General features: G+C 35.3%; 1 protein-coding gene across 6 annotated transcripts; it reads left to right on the top strand.

The window, feature by feature from the left end:
• Positions 1-1,151: 1,151 nt before the first annotated feature.
• On the top strand, positions 1,152-9,510 carry LOC132645062 (uncharacterized). Of its 6 annotated transcripts, none has more exons than XM_060361826.1 (10): positions 1,152-1,313; positions 2,777-2,869; positions 3,865-4,173; positions 5,949-6,193; positions 6,662-6,877; positions 6,952-7,044; positions 7,143-7,259; positions 7,340-7,427; positions 7,533-7,720; positions 9,111-9,510. In XM_060361826.1, the coding sequence occupies exons 2-10, from the start codon at positions 2,830-2,832 to the stop codon at positions 9,204-9,206; spliced, it is 1,392 nt and encodes a 463-aa protein (XP_060217809.1). In that variant the 5' UTR covers positions 1,152-1,313; positions 2,777-2,829; the 3' UTR covers positions 9,207-9,510. The 6 variants fall into 6 exon arrangements, with proteins under 6 accessions (XP_060217809.1, XP_060217808.1, XP_060217805.1 ...); XM_060361825.1 differs by adding an exon at positions 8,156-8,195 and having other exon boundaries at positions 1,153-1,313; positions 7,340-7,720; XM_060361821.1 differs by having other exon boundaries at positions 1,156-1,313; positions 7,340-7,720.
• The last annotated feature ends 10,901 nt before the right edge of the window (positions 9,511-20,411 follow it).

Consider the following 20,411-nt stretch of genomic DNA (forward strand, 5'->3'; position numbering starts at 1 on the left):
AAAAACCGACGCAGTCCGTCGGTTTTCTGGAAATTAATTCTGGAAATTTTCCAGAAAATCGACGGAAAACCTACTCAGTCCGTCAGTTTTCTGAAAATTAATTCTGAAATTTTTTCAAAAAATCGACGCAATGTGTCGGTTTTTTATTTAAAATAAAAAAATTAAATAAAAAATCGATGGAGTGCGTCGGTTTTTCATAGAATTTATATTGTTTTTATTTGAAATAAAAAATCAGAAATTTAAAAAACCGACGCAGTCCATCGATTTTTTAAATTTTTTTTATTGGATAAAAAACCGACGGACCACGTAAGCGACGCAGTCCGTCACAAAAAACCCATGCAGTCCGTCGGTTTTAAAAAAGCGACGCTATGTAAACCGACGGATCGTAATGGGTCGGTTACCCGTCGATTTCATTGAAAAAACCGATGCGGGCCGTCGATTTTTGATAGTTTTTTAGTAGTGTATCCTATCTTTTTGTACTGAAGTTATACAGAAGGTAAATATTTAAATAATCAAGTAGAATACATAATCAAAAATTAAATTAAATATACATAGAATAAACAACGCAAAGTTCAAGAGGTTCATCTGTTCACTTTTACTTATGCACTATAATAAAAATAAATTTTCACCTTTACATGTCTACTTTAGCATATCACGAGAAAGACAAACTTTTTTTCTTTTCTTATTTTACCCGTAACATTAATTACTCATTTCAAATCATTTTCCAAATCTATTAAAACTATACACCAATTAATTTGTATACTATGATAAAATATATACTTCATTTATTAATTCTTAAGGTACGTGCAAAATCAAAAGTTGATAAGTAAAAGTGCACAGAGTGAGTACTAATATATTATACCTAAACTTATAAAAAAGGTTGTCATGACAAAAACTTGAAAATCCCCCTTCCCGCAAAAGGCAATTTCTTTTAGAGATAAAGTGTCAAACACACACCCAAATATCATTTTGTTTTTAATTTTCAACCTGAACAATCAGTTGTGAGAGTGAAAGTTTTTTACCTAAATTATCACACCTCACAGTGTTATATAGGAATGTGTTTTTGACTCAATTTTCTTTTAAGTGTGAAAAGCTTTCGAGGCGACACCTTTTAATCGCCACATAATCTATTTATGGTGACTAGGTCGCCACCAATTGGTGTCTTTTTTCTTGTTTCTAAAAGAGGAGCATGATATAAAAGCCAAAAATCCCTAATTCCTTTAAACTGTTGGTCGTCACCCTAGACTCAACCCCAAATCAGATTTCCAAAATTGGTTCCTCAATTATTATATCTGGGCATCAAAGTCAAGAAGGTATCTTTTTATTCATCTACTATTTCTTGCATGTTTCTTTTTTCTTGAAAATAAGCATCCTTTAAGCTGTCACTGCGCTACAATATTGCATTATTGTTTTCACCTTAAACACGGGGGAATATATATTGAATGGGAATAATTATCTTTGATGTTAATACTAGTAAACTTTGAGCTAAGCAATGAAAATATTTTAAACTGATGAAATGCAGAAAATAAGAAGGAAGTTTTGGGGGGACTTTCTAAATGACTCAAAGTCTTATAAAATGAACAAAGGACGGGACAGCAAACCCTACCCTCTTCAGTCAAATAGGGACGAGCTCTATTAACGGTCTGTCCAAGAGTTGACTGACGAGCCCCCAAGGGCAGCTCAGTGGGTTGAGCACGGGGCTTCTATAATGGAGGTCTTAGGTTCGAAAATCCCCTGGGGATTTGCCTTCTGGGTCGAGCTCGTAGCACGGGGTTGGCCTAGTGCGAGTTATCTCTTCTATATTTGGTTTGCGGGCTATTGCACAGGAGCGGGGTTTACCCTGTGCGCACCCGAAGGGTAGCGACTGCTGTTCCCTTGTCATCAAAAAAAAAAAAAGAATTGATTGACGATGTGAAGGAGAGGAATGCCGCTCTATAAGGGATAGACAAAACTCCATGATCAAATGACTACAACTCAGACATTGTATGTCATGAATAGTCTCACTGATATTCTATTCTCAATTAAGATTTACTTATTGCTTTATTAGGCAACTTAGAGCCCATTTGGATTGGCTTATAAGTTGCTTATAAGCTATTTTCAGTTTTTTTGAGTGTTTGGCTGGCCAGCTTAAAGTCATTTTGTGCTTAAAATAAGCTCAAAAAAATAATTGGGCCCATTTGACTTAGCTTATCTAAAGCAGCTTATAAGCTGTTTTCAGCTTATAAGCCAAAAAAAATAAGTTAGACTACCCCAACTTATTTTTTTTTAGCTTATAAGCTGTTTGCAGCTTATAGGCATAAGCCCATCCAAACAGGCTCTTAATTGACCTACTGGACTCCAAAGAAAGGGTACCACTTGTTTGGAAAACAAAATTTTGCTTTCTGAAAATCTTCTCCATTTCAAGTGTTGGCTACCTTTTGCTCTTTTGAGTAAAGCATCACGTTTAAGCTGTTAATAGGATCTTGAACCTGAAAGCACAGCACTTGAACAGTTACTTTTTCACAAGGACTGATTAATTTATACTAACCATAACAAAAGAGAACTGAAGATTAACTTTCAGGCAATTTGGTAAACAGTGAGAAGGAAATCGAAAACCTTGATTATTTGGCCCTGTTCATTCTCATGCCACTCTTCACATGCTTGTTTTCAAGTTCACCTCACTTACTATGACTTTGCTGTTGTGCTTGATAACCTCAGTGATCTCTCCAATCCTATCTTTGTCTGGATGTAACTTTTACTGTATCCCCCACATTCACATGCATTTTGTGTCGCACAGGAAGGCTGTTTGGCTTACACTTTTTGCACCCCATCGCTTAAGCAGCAGAAGAAATGAAAAATGAAGACAGTAATTTCCTTGTTATGGAATATGGTATTCCAACTACGAGTACTGTGTTTTCCATTACGTAGTAGTTTCCTTTCAACTTTAACATATTTTAGTCCACAGATAACCAGCAGATAACATTTGCTGGCAGTTGTTCCTGAACTGCTATTGAGTTAGTGTATGCACCTTCTCGTAAATCTTCTCTTTGGGTCATAGAAGTTCATCACCTGACAGCATTAAAAAGACCAGATATGGCTCTAAGACACGAACCTTGACTACGAAGGGACCTGACTTTCGTACACTTGCAAAGAGTATAAAAATCATCTTGTTGCAGTTTGACGCGTGATAACATAAGTCATGTAAAGCAGGATAATAACAGAGAACTTGTAAACAAATGCAATAAGGGGCATTAACCTAAGAACACCAAGTCCATATTCTGAATAAGATTTCTGTTCAAAATATATTCTGAATATGATTTTCATAAATCATTATTTTGTCTCAATTCTGAGTACTTTTTGAATAACACGTCTCAGACAACCGTCTCCTCTACAAAGGCATTGGAGATTTTATTCAAGTTCAGCCAAATAACAGAAACATGAGTCTGAGTGAAGTATCTTGCTCGGACTTTCCAAAAATTTTGCTGCACCCGCATCGGATCTTCCGAAAATGCACCACCTTTGGAGGATCCAACACGCACCCGTCGGTATCTTTAAAGAGTCCAAGCAGCATATCAATGAACCACCTGCCTGCATCTCTTGGAAGGACTCTGGCCTTAGTGCATACACTTATCGCTCTCAATTGCTAGAAATGTATTGGGCTATAAGTTTTGTAGTTAAGTTTTAGTGCTATGAATTTCCCGACGGACTTAACTTTTGTTTGTCAATGTTTTTAGCCTTACTGTTTTCTGCTGTCTGATTATTGGGTTCTTAGTATTAGGCACATCAAGTGCCCTTGGGCTCCACATCTCATTATTTTATATTATTATGCTTTCAATACTATATCAAAAATTTGAATCCTTATATACTTTTTATGCTATGTCGCAGAAATGGCAAGATTTGCACGAGGTAGAGGTCGGCGCGGTGGAAGGGGCCGTGGGCGTGGTAATATTGAAGGAGTTCGTGATAATTTTGCAGTGGTGTCATCTGTAAATATTAATCCACCACATAAACCTACACTTGATCAAGCATCTCAGCCACTAGTACAATCAACAGGGATTCCTGAAGAAACTCAGTGGACTTCTCCAGACTTAAGGAGCCCTGAAACAAGTCAAAGACCATTGTCGGGGTCACAATTATCAGGGAATATGGAAGGAAGTGTACATCCCTCTTCAGAGAACTTAAATAGCGGTGAAGGTTAGTTTTCCTGTATTTCAATACTTATTAGTGGTCCCTTTTTCTCTTCTCTTATGTACCTTGGAAATTTATGCAATTTTAACTTGTATTGTTCATTTATTTTTTTCAAAGACAGATTCCTGTAGCCTGATTTTAGTATTCTGTTGTTGTTGGCTCAACACCCTTGTCCGATTTATAGGGTCTATTATGTACTTCTATTGTCGTTCAGTTATTAATATTCTATTTTAATGAGATGATGCTACCGATATTCTTTTTTGATTACTGAGAAATCCACATGAGCCACTGGCTCACGGTTCGATACTCGCCGAATAATGGGTCCGCCACTCTACCCTTCTCCATTTAAATGTAATAAAGTACAAAGATAATTACCCTCTAACCTCAGTTACTCATATGGGTGCGGGTGTCTGATACGGGTAGTAAGCAAGTTTCTTCTTGGTATTTTTGTCAACAGAATGAGCTTATAAACCATTTCTATAGTAGGGACAACGATGAAAAGGAACTACATATTTGAGTCATCATTTGGTTGAAATTGTTGATACATTAACTGTTAAACTAAAGGATATATGGATATATCACTATCCCTTACACGGAAACCACCATCTCTAGAAAGTATTCCCTCAAGATCTCCTATAATTTCCACCCGCAAGGGTGGCTCAGTTGGTTGAGCATGGGGCTTGGCTTTCATAATGGAGGTCTCAAGTTCGAAACACCCTGCCTACGACAGCAGGGGATTTGCATTCTGAGTCGAGCTCGTCGCACCGGGCTTGCCTAGTGCGGGTTACCTCTCTTGTGTGGTTTGAGAGCTATTGCACAAGAGCTAGGTTTACCCTGTGCACACCCGAAGGGTAGCGGCTGCGGGTTCCCATGTCATCAAAAAAAAAAAAAAAAAAAAGATCTCCTATAATTCCTTCCAACTATATCTCCGTTGGTTACTTTAAAATTGTTCTGGAAAGTGTCGATAATATGTTTTCCCTTTCTCAGTTGGTAGCTAAGTTGCTCTTCACTTTCGGTGCCGCACCTGTGTCGACACGACGTGGGTGTGGGATCCATACCGGATCTAGTCACTCGATTTTGGGGACTTTTGACCAAATTCAATAGAGAAATTTGAGACATATACGATGATTTTTGAAATCAAAATAAAAGCTACAGTAAAATCCTAATATAGGCATATATTTTTTACTTACCGTTAGAAGATATTTGTATTAAAATGTTAGCAACCAGAAGGTGCTATAAAGATATTTACTTGCTCACAGTTGAATGTGCAAACTCAAGAAGTCTATCATGGACAACAGCTATGTTACACCAAAAAATAAGGAGATGCATCTGTACTTAACAATAATTACAGATTCAAACTTGCTCACAAATAGTCCACTATAATTTAGGCATATTCTTATAACTCTGCTTTCAGATATTTGAATTATTTTTAGCCAAATCCCCGCACCTGTATTCATACTTGGATGAGTTGGATCCGTAACCCCGAATCTTAAATTTAGATCGTGAAGGATCCAATCTCTAGATTCGCACCCGTATCGGACACCCGCACCCAAGTCCGAGCGACTTAGGCTGGCAGCCCTATTAGCTTATGACCAATTTCAGATGCATACTGCTGCACTGGAAATGATTCAAGCAAAAATAAGTATCATTTGGTTTAGCTTAGACATAAAGAAGTTCAATTTTTTTTAATCTTTTCCAGCTGGTTTCCATTACTCCTTTGAAATCTATATAGTATCTCTTGCTGTAAAGCTTCTTATTGTCCTACATTTCTTGCTTCACAGTTTCTTGCAGCAAAACTAAGAAAGGCAGGGGAAAATATAGATCCCTACACTTGGATGTGAAAACTCAGTGCGGTAGCAAAATCAAAGTTCACATTCCGGATGACATTGATAGAGCTGTAGGTCCCGGGGCTAGAGATATTGTCAATTATTGTGGCTTGATCATGAGGAGCACTATCTCTTTAAGAGATGGTGATTGGGCAACAATTTTTGCAAAAGATGGAGAATCAATGTGGCTGAAAGTGAAGGTAATACATTACTGTGAATATTTGACGTTTAGAGATCTTGCATTATTTGTGTTGCTACGTTAACAAAATAAACTTTCTTTGTTGCTAGTTTATTTATAAAATCATCTTACTTTCTCAAAAAAGAAAATATAGTTACTCCCTCCGTCCCAATTTATGCGATGGTTTTGATAGGGCATGGAGTTTAAGAATGAAAGAAAGACTTTGAAACTTGTGGTTTAAAACAAGCCATAAATATTTTTGTGGCTATACTTTATAAATCATCTAATTAAGGGCAAAATGAAAACTTTAAGTTAAATTGTTACTAAATATAGAAATTTGTCACTTTCTTGGGACTGACTAAAAAAGAAAGAAAAAAGGGGCAGCCCTGTGCGCAAAGCATTCCACGTTAGCAGGTTCGGGGAAAGGGCCGCACCCCAATGTTACGTTAATTGGGACAGAGGGAGTATAACTTTACATTTGTGTTTTCAGGAGAAATTTGAAGTTGGCGGTGGTAAGGGAGAGCATGTGTTGCAAAGTTTTGTGGCCAGCACTATGAAAAGGCTTTTTAGAACGTGGAAGACTCGGTTGCATGCTGAGTATTTGCGTTATAATACTGATGAAGAGAGACTGTCCCATCCGCCGAAAGATGTTGTGCCTGAGGATTGGGAATTTCTGATACAATATTTTGGAAGTGAGGAATTCAAGGTAACTTGATAAAAGGACGTTTGATAAATTATCATTTGAATATTGGTGTCTTAATCTATTTGACATAATTGCAGGCTAAAAGCGAGAGAAATAAAATAAACAGGAAAAAGCAAACAACAAAGCATTCATGTGGGTCAAAGTCTTTTGCAGAAGTAGAGGAATCCACGGTGAAAATGCATTTATTCCAACCATCATATACTTTTGTTAATGATTTATGTCATTTTATGTGCTCACATGTGTTCTCCTCATCTGAAATATATTGTAGAGAGATCCTCTTACTGGAGAGAAGGCACCACCAGATCGTGTCTGGGAGCTCCAACATACACGTAAGAATGATAAAGGAGAACTGTTGTGGTCAGATGAACAATCTCAACGAGTTTACGTAATTCCATAATCATTGGCTTGTTATTTGTTTTATATTTATTATTATATGTTAGTATAAAGGGTTTTGCATAACTGCAGGGCCAGATCCAGGAACTTGTGGCTCAACAACAATATGAACAAAACGAGAATCCAAAGACTGGAGATGAGATTTTAGCTGCTATACTTGGTGAGAGAACAGGCTATGTTCGGGGAAAAGGTTATGGAAAGAAGCCTCTCAAAAAGAGCCGCATGCAACTTGTAAACTTTAGATCTAACTTTTCTTCTGCAATAGAAAGTGTGCGTCAAGAGATGCAAGCTGAAATGGATCGAAAGTTGGAAGAGGAACGTGAACAAATGCGAGCTGAAATGGACAAAAGATTTGAAGCTCAGATGCAAGAGGAGCGTAGACAAATGCGAATAGAAATAGACAAAAGGATCCAAGATCAGATGGTGGCTACTTTAATGGTCAGAATGCAACAGGTATTCTTCCTTTCTGCCATGCTATCTGATCTTTGATTTAGTGGGATTGAGTCTCATCGTTGAGATCTATTGAGCTCCAATCCATTTTTCTATTGACAATCTTCACTTCGATGCATTGCTGTTTGGTTACTGGTTACATATTAAATAACCAACTAATGGTGTGGAGAGATAATATTACTGAAATGGGAGCGTAAGCATTCCATTGGCGACTTACTCCTACTATGCTGCCATTAAAAAGCACATAAGAGACTTTTGCATCTATGTCAATCTATGGACTGCCATCTGTCATGAGAAAAACACATCCATGGCTCACTTGTTATATGTGTATATTGTTTCATATGCTGATTAGCCCTTCCGTTATGTTTTCTCTATTTTTCTAATTTTTTTTTCTATGCTGAACAATAATCACGAATTTTGTTGGTGACATCAATGCAGACCTAGGCAAAAATATGACGCATGGAGGAAAATGATTCATGTAGGTGATATTTTCTAGTCGGGAATAGGTCTTAGTTTTGTTGGAGGACTTCTAATATTTTTATTTTCATATATTTAACTTGCTTACACTTTTATTTTTATTTTGGTGTGATGATGACATGAGTTGAGGTTAAATGGAATAGGGAGGATTCATATAGATGATCCCAACTTGTTTGGAATGAACACAAATTTTCACTTCTCAAAAAGGGAAGATCGTTGATTTATTAAGGTTTACTTATGCAGTACCTCCTCCATCCCATTGTATATAGGGTGTTTGACTTGACACGAAGTTTAAGAAATAAAGGAAGACTTTTGAAACTTGTGGTCTAAAACAAACCATAGAAATTTGTGTGGCTAGAAATCATTTCATTAAAGGTCAAAAGGTAAATTTAAAGTTGAATTTTTACTAAATATAGAAGAGTGTCATTCTTTTTGGGACCGACTAAAAAGGAAAGAGTGTCCATAAATTGGGACGGAGGGAGTATCAGTAAAACTCGGACCATGATTGACCATATTGGGATGCTTGCTACCCGGGATCATGTTGCCAATGAAAATAAGGCCTAGGCTTCCAAATGTCGATGTTGTAGTGGAAGCGCATATAGATCTCTTTTGTAGCTTGTTGACTTAGGATTTTTGGAAGCTAAGCTGAATGAAGGAATTTCGTACCTCAAATTCCTTCTCTTTCGCTGTATCTACTGGGAACATTCAAAAAAATTCAGCTACAATTTCATAGTTTCTGTGAAATTCATCAGTAATTATGTGGAACTAATTAACAAGCCATATTTGCATCAAGTTCATCGCGCTTCGAAGTTTCCCTGCCTTTTAGGATATGGTTTTGCAGTTACCTGAATTCATTAAGTTCAAGTTTGTTATTGGAGTTATCAAAGTGATTCTTTGTTTTTTTCTTTAATAACAGGGTCAAGGTTCTTCACCTTCTTCAACTGCCCGTGTTAACAAAGGCAAAAAGCAAAAAAGCCCCGAAGTCAGTTGGGGCATCAAGTGTAAGCGTTAGTAGATCATTGAGGTTTAATGAACAAATGTGCAATTTAAAGGAAACAGAGTTAGTTCCAACACCGGGCATTGGCTGTGGACCTAGCAATAACCTTGTTCAGCATTCTGGCTCAGTTTATATATTAGGTGTTTATTAGTAATATATATGTTATCTAGCTTTGGTTATCCAGATCCTTGACGTTTTGCTTTTGTAGCCATTTTGTGCTTCTTTCTCAGTAAATTGCATGTCAGTGTATAAGTACATATTCAATCAATTTTAATTCCAGGCTTTTGCAAGCAAAGCAAAAAAGAGCGATAAACCATAAGATGAACTCTGAAAATTCTGATTTAGTTATCATTTGGCGATGCACGTGATTTGGTGAGCGAATTTGGATTGACACACCAAGATTGACATCCGTGTTTTATACTAACAGTTAAAGAATGTTATTCATAGCACAAAGAGCCAGGTGTACTATCACTTATTTGGTATATTGTATCAGCTGGTGTTGTAGTTATGAAGAAGGTGCTTGCACATGATAATTCAGCAAATATGATGACAAATGTTTCTGGTAGCAAATTCAGGCTTTGCCTAGACTCTGTTTAAGTTAATAGCACTCGATGATGTCATTTTGAAGGCAATTTGGTAAGACGATGTGATGGATGACCTCTTGTTGATGATGGAGGAAATTCAAGACAAAGAGGAAGAATTGATAATGTGTTGCAAATAAATTGATAATGGATGCCATGTGGGCTCAAATTACTGTAGCTATAATGACCACTCCAAGTAACACGGCTTATAAATGGCCTTTAGATGGAAGATACACACCAAAATATAAAGAGGGCCTCCCATTTCAATTTGTGATTACCACTCCCCGGTTATCAATGCCCTAAAAGACTTGATTTATACTAGCTGAATAGACTGAATTAACCAAGGGTGGAACAATTCTTGATCCAAACACAGAAAGATTTCGATCAACGTTGAACAAAAGCTAATTAGTCATGGACACCAGCAAATGGGAAATGTTAATAACCGCAGAACGAGAATTCACGAGCAATGCTACAGTCACCTCTGTGATTTTGTTTGGTTTGTTCCTTACTTTTCCGACACTGTCACTTCTTCTTCGCGGCGGCAGCGGTGGTTCACTGGCCATGGGATTTCTACTGTAAGGATAGTAGTGAAGGCGAAGAAAGTGCAGTGCATCAACACGCCCTCAAATTCCAACGCCCGTCCACCATTAAACTGCTCTTTTGATCGAATTGCTCTATGTTTTTCGTTAATAACTGTTGAATCTCTTCTCTCATTGATAACAACGCTATTCTACCGTCCCTTCGGCATGAATCCAACGCATACTCCACCTCCGATGAGAGTTGTGGAGCTTCATGCTCACCAAGTATTTGATAAAACGTTTCAGTATATTTCAGTGTGGTGTTTCAGTATATTTCGTTGTATTTCAATGTAATTATAATTTATGAAACAGTTTCTGATATATTTCATTGTATTCTATTGTATATACGCATACTACAATTTTATATTTCTTAAACAATCAACCATATTTCATTGTATTCAAGTGTATATTTTTTTGTATTTGGAAGTATTTCTAAAAGTTTGGAATGGAGTAATTTGGAGAGAGAAACGTGGATTGTTATGGAACTTCAACAGTTATGCGTGATACATGGTTGATTTAATTTGACTTACCATTTAAAATGAAAGAAGAGAATCTGTTCCATAAATACAGCCTATTTTTACTCTGCCAGATTTTGTATTTCAGTGTATTTCAAAAATGTGAAATCTGCCGGATTTTGTATTTCCCTGTATTTCAAAAACGCGAAATACAACCGAATACAACAAAAACTAGCTACAATTTGTAAATACAGAAAAAGTAGCTATAAATTGTTAGAAGCTAATAAAAGGTAGCGGTTTATGTAACTTTCACTTTTGTTTATGTGATTTCTGCCGCATACTTTAATGTCTTGTGATCAGGGGCGGATCTATATGTTGTCGAGAGTGTTCGGGCAAAAAATTACAGTGTAGATAGGGTAAATTTTCTGTGTTTATGTGTATATATTAACTTTTGAACACCCTGAATAAATTATATTTAACTTTTTTTTTTTTCCAAACACCCTGAATGAAAATCCTGAATCTGCCACTGCTTGTGATATGCTCACTACTACCTCACATACAAAGAAGAAAGCATTTGAGTAAGTTCTCCTGTAAAGTATTTTACTGTATGCCATTTATCAACCATAAACAAAAAGGAAAACTGGACAACTTGTTTCTGGCTATAATAGCTCTATCAAATTGTTTTTAATTCTGCTTGGCTCGTTGGCAAACATTTTTGGACAACTTCAAGTTCCTTATCATTCCAAAAGTACATGGTTGTTTTCTTGTTTAATATACCAACTATAATAATTATATATTAGTCTACTGTCAAACATGATATAGTAACAGGCGATATACTTTTGATCAGTGGTATGCTTTCTTTTAATTCATTATGATAGAGGTACTATATTAATTCTACTGTGTGTGATTGCAAAGGAATGTGCTAATGGTAAGTTAATTAGTTTCACAAGGAAAATTTGTGTATGTGAAATCCTTATGTTACAGTTAGACATTGCCGACATGCAAATCCTTTCATGGTAAGCTTTTGTCATAATTCACAATTCATTATTTTGTCAAAATGTATTGAAATTCTTTGTTGTATGAAAGGAACGACGAAAACAAATTTAGTGCACAAAGTGAGGGAAATAGCAGATTTTGTTCCTTGGTGTCCATTTTCAACAGGAGGCAAGTATTCGTATGATTAATGAAGCACATGCCTTACTATAGCCTCGTTCATATAGTTTGCGTGTTTGAAAGTCTCAATTCACCCAAGTGCATTTTGGCCTATTATGTCACTAGTGGAGGGTAAGATATCAGGTTAGAGTCCCAGTGCACCAGTATAATAGGCCGCTGGATTTGAGTCCCAATGCACATATATGATGATGATTGAACAAATTAATATGCTCTTGATAAAATTGTGAAGTCTGTCCCACTGAATTTGCTCCATTCCCTGAAGTTTCAGTAATAGCATTTTATGATAAGTGTGAAAGATAAAAAAAAAATTGTGGCTATATTAATGAATGTGGGCGTGATAAAGGACAATAATAGTAGTCATCATTATGGTAATTATAAAAGGAAGAAAACTATGTGTCCTCAAAATGGACCTTCAATAAGTGAAGTTAATTTTTGCCATCAATGTGATATGAAAGGTCATTGAGCACGCAGTTGTTGTGTGACCTAATTTAATAAATTTTATAAATCCTTCGTCAAAAGAAAGGAATACAAAGTGTAGACGCACTTGACGTTTCAAAAGGATGTTGAAGCGGATCATATAAATATGATACATGTTAAGGCACGATAATCAGCTTATAATAACAATTTATGAAGCACGTACAATGATTAGTCCATTCCTTGAAGAGAATGTGACTTGTGATAAGCGTTGTGAATGCCCACCCATTTTTGAAAGTGGATGTGTCAAGATCAGTGTTTTAAAAGGCGTTTTTGGGGCGAGCCCCGGGGCGAGCCTCGATGCGAGGCGTACCTAAATTGCCCCGAGGCTATGGTGGGGGGCGAAAGTATCGAAAGGCGTACGCCCAGCAATTCGGGGCGTACGCCTGGGCGTTTGGGGCGTACGCCTGGGCGTTTGGGGCGTACGCCTGGGCGTTTGGGGCGTACGCCCGGGCGTTTGGGGCGTAAGCCCGGAATTTTTTTTCAAATTAAAACGAAATTTGTTAAATAAGTCCTTAGTATAATGCCCAAATTCTCAAAAGTCAACATGTAATTACTCAAATGTTTTAAAGAGGAACTGAAACATTAAATTTAAAAGTCAAGACTTTTTTTTATTGCTAGAATGCCTAATATATGTTCTTTTCCAACTATTTATCTTGTCTTCTACTATCTCAAAAAAATAACGAGCAGTCACTTGTACTTGTAAGTAGCGTATAATAGATTGTTCTAATTAGTTTTTTTGTGTGGGTAGAGCATATATATATATATATATATATATATATAGACGTATAATATATTGTTCTAATTAAATTTTTTTTTGTGGTGGAGCATATATATATATATCTCTTGAACTTATATATATATATATATATATCTCTTGAACTTATATATATATATATATATATATATATATATATATATATATATATATATATATATATATATATATATATATATATATATATATATATATATATATTTATATATATATATCACTTATTTATAGTTTTCTTCATTTTTTACGCTATTTCACCTATTTAAAAGTATTGATTATAATTATATCATTTTATAAAATATTAAAAATTAAAACCCCATGGGGCTTACGCCTCGTGCCTCAGGGCTTACGCCTCACTGAGGCAGACGTAAAACGCCCCGCCTTACGCCTTCGCCTTTTAAAACACTGGTCAAGATGTGATAAAAGTTATGAATAAAAATGTGCTCATGTATGGTTAGATAAATACCACAATTCACCTCTAGGGGAGGTTTAAGAGAAATCGTTATTGTGGTATAATTGGTCATTGACCATCTTGTTGATGATGATTATTGAAGGGAAAAGGTTAAAGCAGGAAACAGTTTTTGCCTATAATAACTTTGATCATGCCCCAAATGATATAATTTTCTCCTTTAAAGGGATGTTCATCATACGGATGGTGTTATGAAATATGTGGTAGTACACAATTAATTGGCAGCTCCGAAAGAGCTAATTTATTACTACATTGGAGGAATTAAATTGATTATCAAGAAACCATTATACTGTAGTAAGTCTAAAAGAAACTTATTGAGTTTCAAAGGTATTTGCCAAAGTGGGCATTCATAATGAGACTATAAATGATTGAAAGATTTAATATCTTTGTATTACTACAGTCATAGCAGGTAAGAAATATAAATGTGAAATACCCTGCTTCCCTCTTGTTTGTACTACGCATAATATGAGTATGATGACAAAATCACATACGATAGTAAACTAGAAGTTTGTGAAATAAATATAAGTTGGCATGACATGTTGACCATTCCGGTTCAAATGTGATGCAAAAGTAGTTGAGAATTCATGTGATTATATATTGAAGAAATGAAAGATTCTACAAGAAATTCTCTTGTGCTGCTTATGATCATAAATTGATTATTAGACTAGCTAAGGTTAGGATCAGGATCCCCATAGATTTGGAATGTATAAAAGGTGATATATATACATGAGCTCAGTCACCTGCCATGTGGACTGTTTACTATTATATGATTTTAATAGATGCATCTATGACTTGGTCACATGTGCGTTTGGTATCTACTTGCAATTTGGTTTTTGCAAGGTAGTTTGCTCAAATTGATAAATTAAGAGCATGGTTCCAAACAATACAATTATGTTAATAATGCTGGTTTATATCCATAGTTGGTTTAGTAGAAATTGTATGCCTCCAATGATAGCTGAACTATTGGGTATGAGAATAAAACTCCCAATTTGGTATGGGATATGCTAGCAGCACTTGTATGCATCAAGCCAAACAAGTGATAAAAAATTCCCCCATCACGATCGGTTCAGGGTCAGGAACCAAATAATTTTCATCTAGCAACATTTGAATGTGTGGTAATAAATTCAATTGCACCACCATAATGCACAAAGATGGATCCCCAAAGAAGGTTGGGGATAGATGTTAGTCTTACTAGCATCAGGGTGAGAAATGATAAGTAGTTGGAAAATATATTATGTGGAATAAATTATCATTAGCATAATCCTCATCCAAAAGGATAATTCAAGTCAAATGTCAGACGCATTTTGCTGACCTAAAGAATGTTATATTCCAACTACAAATGCTCCATTTAGAATTAAAGTCCCTGAAAGACAGAGTCTATGACACGCCTGAAGCGTGGTAAATCGATCGGTTCCAAAGATAAAAATCCTTGAAAGGAAAGGAGCAACTTATTATGATGGTCATAATAAAGAGGCAAGTTCTCTAGAAGAGCTCCAAGACATAACACTTCATCGAACCTTGGAAAAGGTTCAGGTACATGAAATTAATGAATATAAAGAGATCTAGATAAATTGTGTATATGGAACTGATCCAAAAGATCGTCAACGATGTATATGATATAGCGCTCGATATTATGATGAAAATCTTGAAGTTTAAATCTTTCATGATACAGATAAAGAAATAATTGGTCAAAATCAAAGGGTGCAATCGAATAATAGTGACTTCATATAAAAAAAATGTGAAGCTTTTGGATTGGTAGTCCAAACACCCAAAGTGGAAAGCCAGTGGGGTACATTAGATATACTGCGAAAATGAAATGATGAAAATCAAGTCGTTGGATATAAATCACGACTTAGGCACTAATGTTCTCTTTTCGCAAAGGCCTAGCATTGGTTATATGGAGACATATTCTCCTATGGTGGATGCAATCACTTCAGAGATCTTATTAGTCTGACAATCATGAAAACTCGATATGCGTATAATGAATTATTGTCACTATTAATATTGCTAGCTAGACAATAAGATCTTTATGAAAATCCCTGAAGGATTTAGAATGCCTGAGGCATTTAAAGATTCCAAGGAAAATTATTTAATAAAGCTTGAAAATTTCTTATACGAATTAAAACTATCAGGGCGCGTGTGGTATAATCGCCGTAATGAATACCTATTGAAAGAAGGGTACAAGAATGACCTAATTTGCCCTTGTATTTTTATGAAAAGGTCTGGATCGGAATTTGTCATAATTGCGGTATATATTGATTTGAATATCGTTGGAACTCTTAAAGAGCTTCCAAAGGCGGTAGAATGTTTGAAAAAGGAATTTGAAATGAAAGATCTTAGAAAGACGAAATTCTGTCTTGGTATGCAAATTGAGCATTTTACAAATGGAATATTTGTCCATCAATATACTGGAAATATTTTACAAAGATTTTACATGGATAAAGCACATCCATTGAGTACCCCAATGGCTATGAGATCACTTGATATTAATAAAGATCCATTTCGACCTTATGAAAATGATGAAGAACTAGTTGGTGCTGAAATACCATACCTGAGTGCAATTGGGGCATTAATGTATCTTGCCAATAATTCTCGACCAGATATAGCTTTTTCTGTAAGCTTATTAGCAAGATTTAGTTCTTTCCCAACAAGAAGACACTGGAATGGTATTAAGCATATATTAAGATACATCTGAGAAACCCTTGATATGGGATTATTTTATTCAAATGAATCCAATCCACAACTAATTGGTTATGCAGGATATTTGTCTGATCCACATAAAAATCAAACTCAGACAGGCTATTTATTTACATATGGAGGTACAGCTATATCATGGCATTTCAAATCATGCAGAGATAATAGCCAAAGTCGAGAATTCCTTTGGTTGAGATCAATAACTCAATATATCCAGGAAACATGTGGCCTTCTTTTGGAGAGTAACATTCCGACAACATTATACGAAGACAATGCTGCATGCATAACTCAAATAAGAGGAAGATACACTAAAGGATACAAAACAAAACATATTTTACCAAAATTCTTTTTTACTCATGATCTTTAAAAGAAGGGTGAAATAGATGTTCAACAAGTTTGCTCAAGTGATAACTTAGCAGATATGTTCACCAAGGCATTACCACCCTCAACATTTGAGAAGCTAATATACAAGATTAGAATGCATCCTCTTAGATATATTAAGTGATGTTTTCGTCAAGGGGAGTAAATACGCGCTGCACTCTTTTTTCCTTAACTAAGGTTTTGTCCCACTGGGTTTTTCTACTAAAGTTTTTAATGAGGCAGCAAGAGATGCGTATTACGAATAACTATGAATACATTTTCGATCACTAGAATTTTTAATTTACATGGACATCCAAGAGATAGTGTTGTAAATAAATTGATAATGGACGACATGTGGGCCCAAATACTATAGCTATATGACCACTCCAAGTAACAAGGTTTATAAATGGCCTTGATTCTGTAGATGGAAGATACACACCAAAAGATAAAAGAAAAGTTCCCGTCCCTCCCTCCCCCCCCCCCCCCCCCCCCCCCCGGCTCCCCACTCTCTGTGTTCTTGCTCCTTTATTTTATTACAATGTTTTTATTTTATAGCATATTGTGGATTTTATAGGCATCGAAAAAATTAGGGAAAAGGGTCAAAATATCCCTCTACTTTGTTTTAATGGCTAAAAATATCTTGCGAACTAATTTTGGATCGTTTATGCCTCTGCCGTTATGAAAGTTAACGAATATACCCTTCATTTGACTGAAATCCACAAATTGATCCAATAATCCGATTTAATAAAAAAAACCCATTCTTCTATTTTACCCGCCCCGACCCACCTCCTAAAATAACCCATTCTTCCCTCTCTCATATTTTCTCCTACAACTCTCAAGCTGTCGATTCCATCAATTATAACCAGAAGGAAGATTAAGAAGTGATTTTTGAAACCAGAAAACATTTTAAATTTCATCTTTGTCAAACATCTATAATTTATAAACCGGTTATTCATTATTTGAATAAAAGTTCTGTTCAAGCTCTTCCCTTAGAAAGGAAAGCAAAGAAAGACGGAAACAATTGGCAGTCATTTTGGAAACAACCAGTACATACCTTTAAATAGTTAGTTAGTACTGCAGAGCAACTAACTAAGCAGATAAGTAGAGCACTAACTTATCACTAATCTATGACCTGAAGTAATGGCTAAAAGAGTTGACCCCATTACCTAACTAATTTCAACATAATTAGGACTCCTAAGATGACTTAATTGAAACATAAAAATTGTAGCTCCTAAAATTTGACACTAACTTTTGAATCAGTCAACAGCTAAAGAGAAAGTAAGTCTGCATCGACGGGCTTGATAGCTGGAGGAGAAAATATGAGAGAGAAGGAAGAATGGGCTATTTTAGGATGTGGGTCAGGGCGGGTAAAATAGGAGAATGAGTTATTTTTTGTGAAATCGATATTTGAATCAATTTGGAGATTTTCGTCAAAATGAAGGGTATATTTGTTAACTTTCGTAACGGCAGAGACATAAATGGCCCAACATTAGTTCAAAAGATATTTTTAGCCATTAAAACAAAATAGAGGGATATTTTTGACCTTTTTCCCTATTTTGGGTTCTTTGTCCACTCTTTCCTGGTTCATATTTTGTACTAATATTTCCTTCTTTGTGAAAATCTTTTTCTTGAAGAAAAGAATTTCCTTCTACTATAAAAAGGAACATCTTTACAATTTACTAGAACAACAAGAATTGAGATGAATGTCAAAATCATTAAAAATGCTCTTAGTTTCTTTTTATCTTTTTTATAGAATTTCAAAGTTTCATTGGCTACAAGTACCCTCACGGTGGAGACCTTCAAAAAAGGTCGCAATAATGAACTAAGGTATTGAGCCCTTTCACTAACCACTTTATTGGTGAAATTACTTAAATGTTAGGAAATAAAACCAATAAGATGGTCCAAAACTATCCTTGACAAGTGAAGAAAAGAGACTTTAAAATAGTGCAAAATAGATCAAAACAGGAAGTTAAGGTTAGATGCACGTCGAAGCATCAGGTAGGCGAATGAATTAAGGAATTATACATCACAGTAGTCTATCCTTGAACGTGTCAATTTCCATTGATAAATGGTACTCCAATTTAGATGCTCTTTCAGTACAGGTTCAACTTAAAGAAAAATTAATATGGTTGCAGCCAGAAATTAAAGTTGATTTTTAATTATCCTACTTTAATAAGGAACAAATAAGCTAGTTGAATATCAAAACTGATAACGCTAGACATATATATATATATATATATATATTTTTTTTTAAGGCAGAATATCTAGGGAGCCTAATATATTTTTTAATTACAGAATTATATTTGGGGCTCCTAAACTTAACACGTTTTATTCAATATCCAAAATTTGTCTACTCTTATTTTATCCTCCTAGACTTAGAATTTTGATAGTCTCAACTCCCTTAACCAATAGACAACCACCACCTTATGGACTTCTAAAATAAAATGTATCTTGTTAATAAATTTATTAATTTTTTGGATCATCATTTCAAACAAAATTTGTAGAGACTTCGATGAATCTCTACTATTTAGGCTGATTTTTCTTATGTAGCTATAAGTAATAGAGTTTCAGCCAACCTTTTTACAGATTTGGCTCAATAAAGAAGATGTAGTTGAATTTTTTTATTTTTTTAAACACACAATTGAAACTCTATTATTTTGGTTAAAGTTCTTTGGCTATAAACAATAGAATTGCAGTCAAGTTTTTTACACTTGAACCGAAAAAGAAGAACTATATAATTGAACCAAATAGCTAACCGATGCATCTAAAGAAGAAATAAAACAATAAAATTGGATAAAATATGCATTGTATATATTAAGAAGAAACACAAAGAAATACAAATTTGGAACAAATAAATCACTATACAATTACGTGGCAATTAGTGGTTAAAAGAATATCCCGCCTAGCAGTTGATTTTTTGATTTTTTTGCCAATCCCACGCGCCAAAACAGACCGTATTCACGCTATTTGCCAGGTTAGTGCCTAAGGGGTCAAGTCTATCAAACTTTTAATTTTAGAGATGTAATCATGACAATAAATTGTTTTTAAGTGTACTGAAATAACATGTCAAATTTAAGAGGGTCCTGATGTGTTCTTCCTACGAAGTATTTCTAAACCATATATGAAAGTCGCTCGAAAACGTAGCACGCAGAGCCAATTAAGCAACTTGCTATAGCACAAGTTGATCCAATTAAAGTCCAAAGTTTTTTTTCTTTTTTCCGGTATCCGCTTGAAGTCTGATTATATTTGAATTCGCGCCGGATAGGGCCTATTTCTCAGGAAAGCACTTCCTACCAAGAATTTTTCCATATCCAAGAATCAAACCCGAGACCTCTAATTAAGGGAGGAACAACCACATTCACTGCAGCACATCCTTCGGTGGTAAAGTCCATATGTTCATCTAATTAGACTTTTTGATTATGAAATATCAAAGGGTTCAAAATATGTCCAAAGTTCCAAACCCGTAACACGACAAGTCATCAGTCAACTCATTACCCCGCAATAATTTCCACAAATGTAAATTCCTTGAACCTCAATATTTGACATTTCAGGTAACCAACTTGTCAAGATTTCCATATTTAACAAGCTATTTATTATACCACTTAGAGAGTACTCAAAATCACACTCTAGTACTGTGTGACGAATAAAAAAATAATTTAAA

Source organism: Lycium barbarum, chromosome 6 (assembly GCF_019175385.1).
Source record: "Lycium barbarum isolate Lr01 chromosome 6, ASM1917538v2, whole genome shotgun sequence".
Lineage (NCBI taxonomy): Eukaryota > Viridiplantae > Streptophyta > Magnoliopsida > Solanales > Solanaceae > Lycium > Lycium barbarum.

Bases quoted from the DNA above. Each gene is read 5' to 3' on its own strand.
- LOC132645062 (XM_060361821.1), top strand. From the start codon at position 2,830: ATGAAAAATGAAGACAGTAATTTCCTTGTTATGGAATATG. The intron at 7,045-7,142 runs GTGAAAATGCAT...AATATATTGTAG, and splicing joins CAGAAGTAGAGGAATCCACG to AGAGATCCTCTTACTGGAGA. The intron at 7,260-7,339 runs GTAATTCCATAA...GCATAACTGCAG, and splicing joins AACAATCTCAACGAGTTTAC to GGCCAGATCCAGGAACTTGT.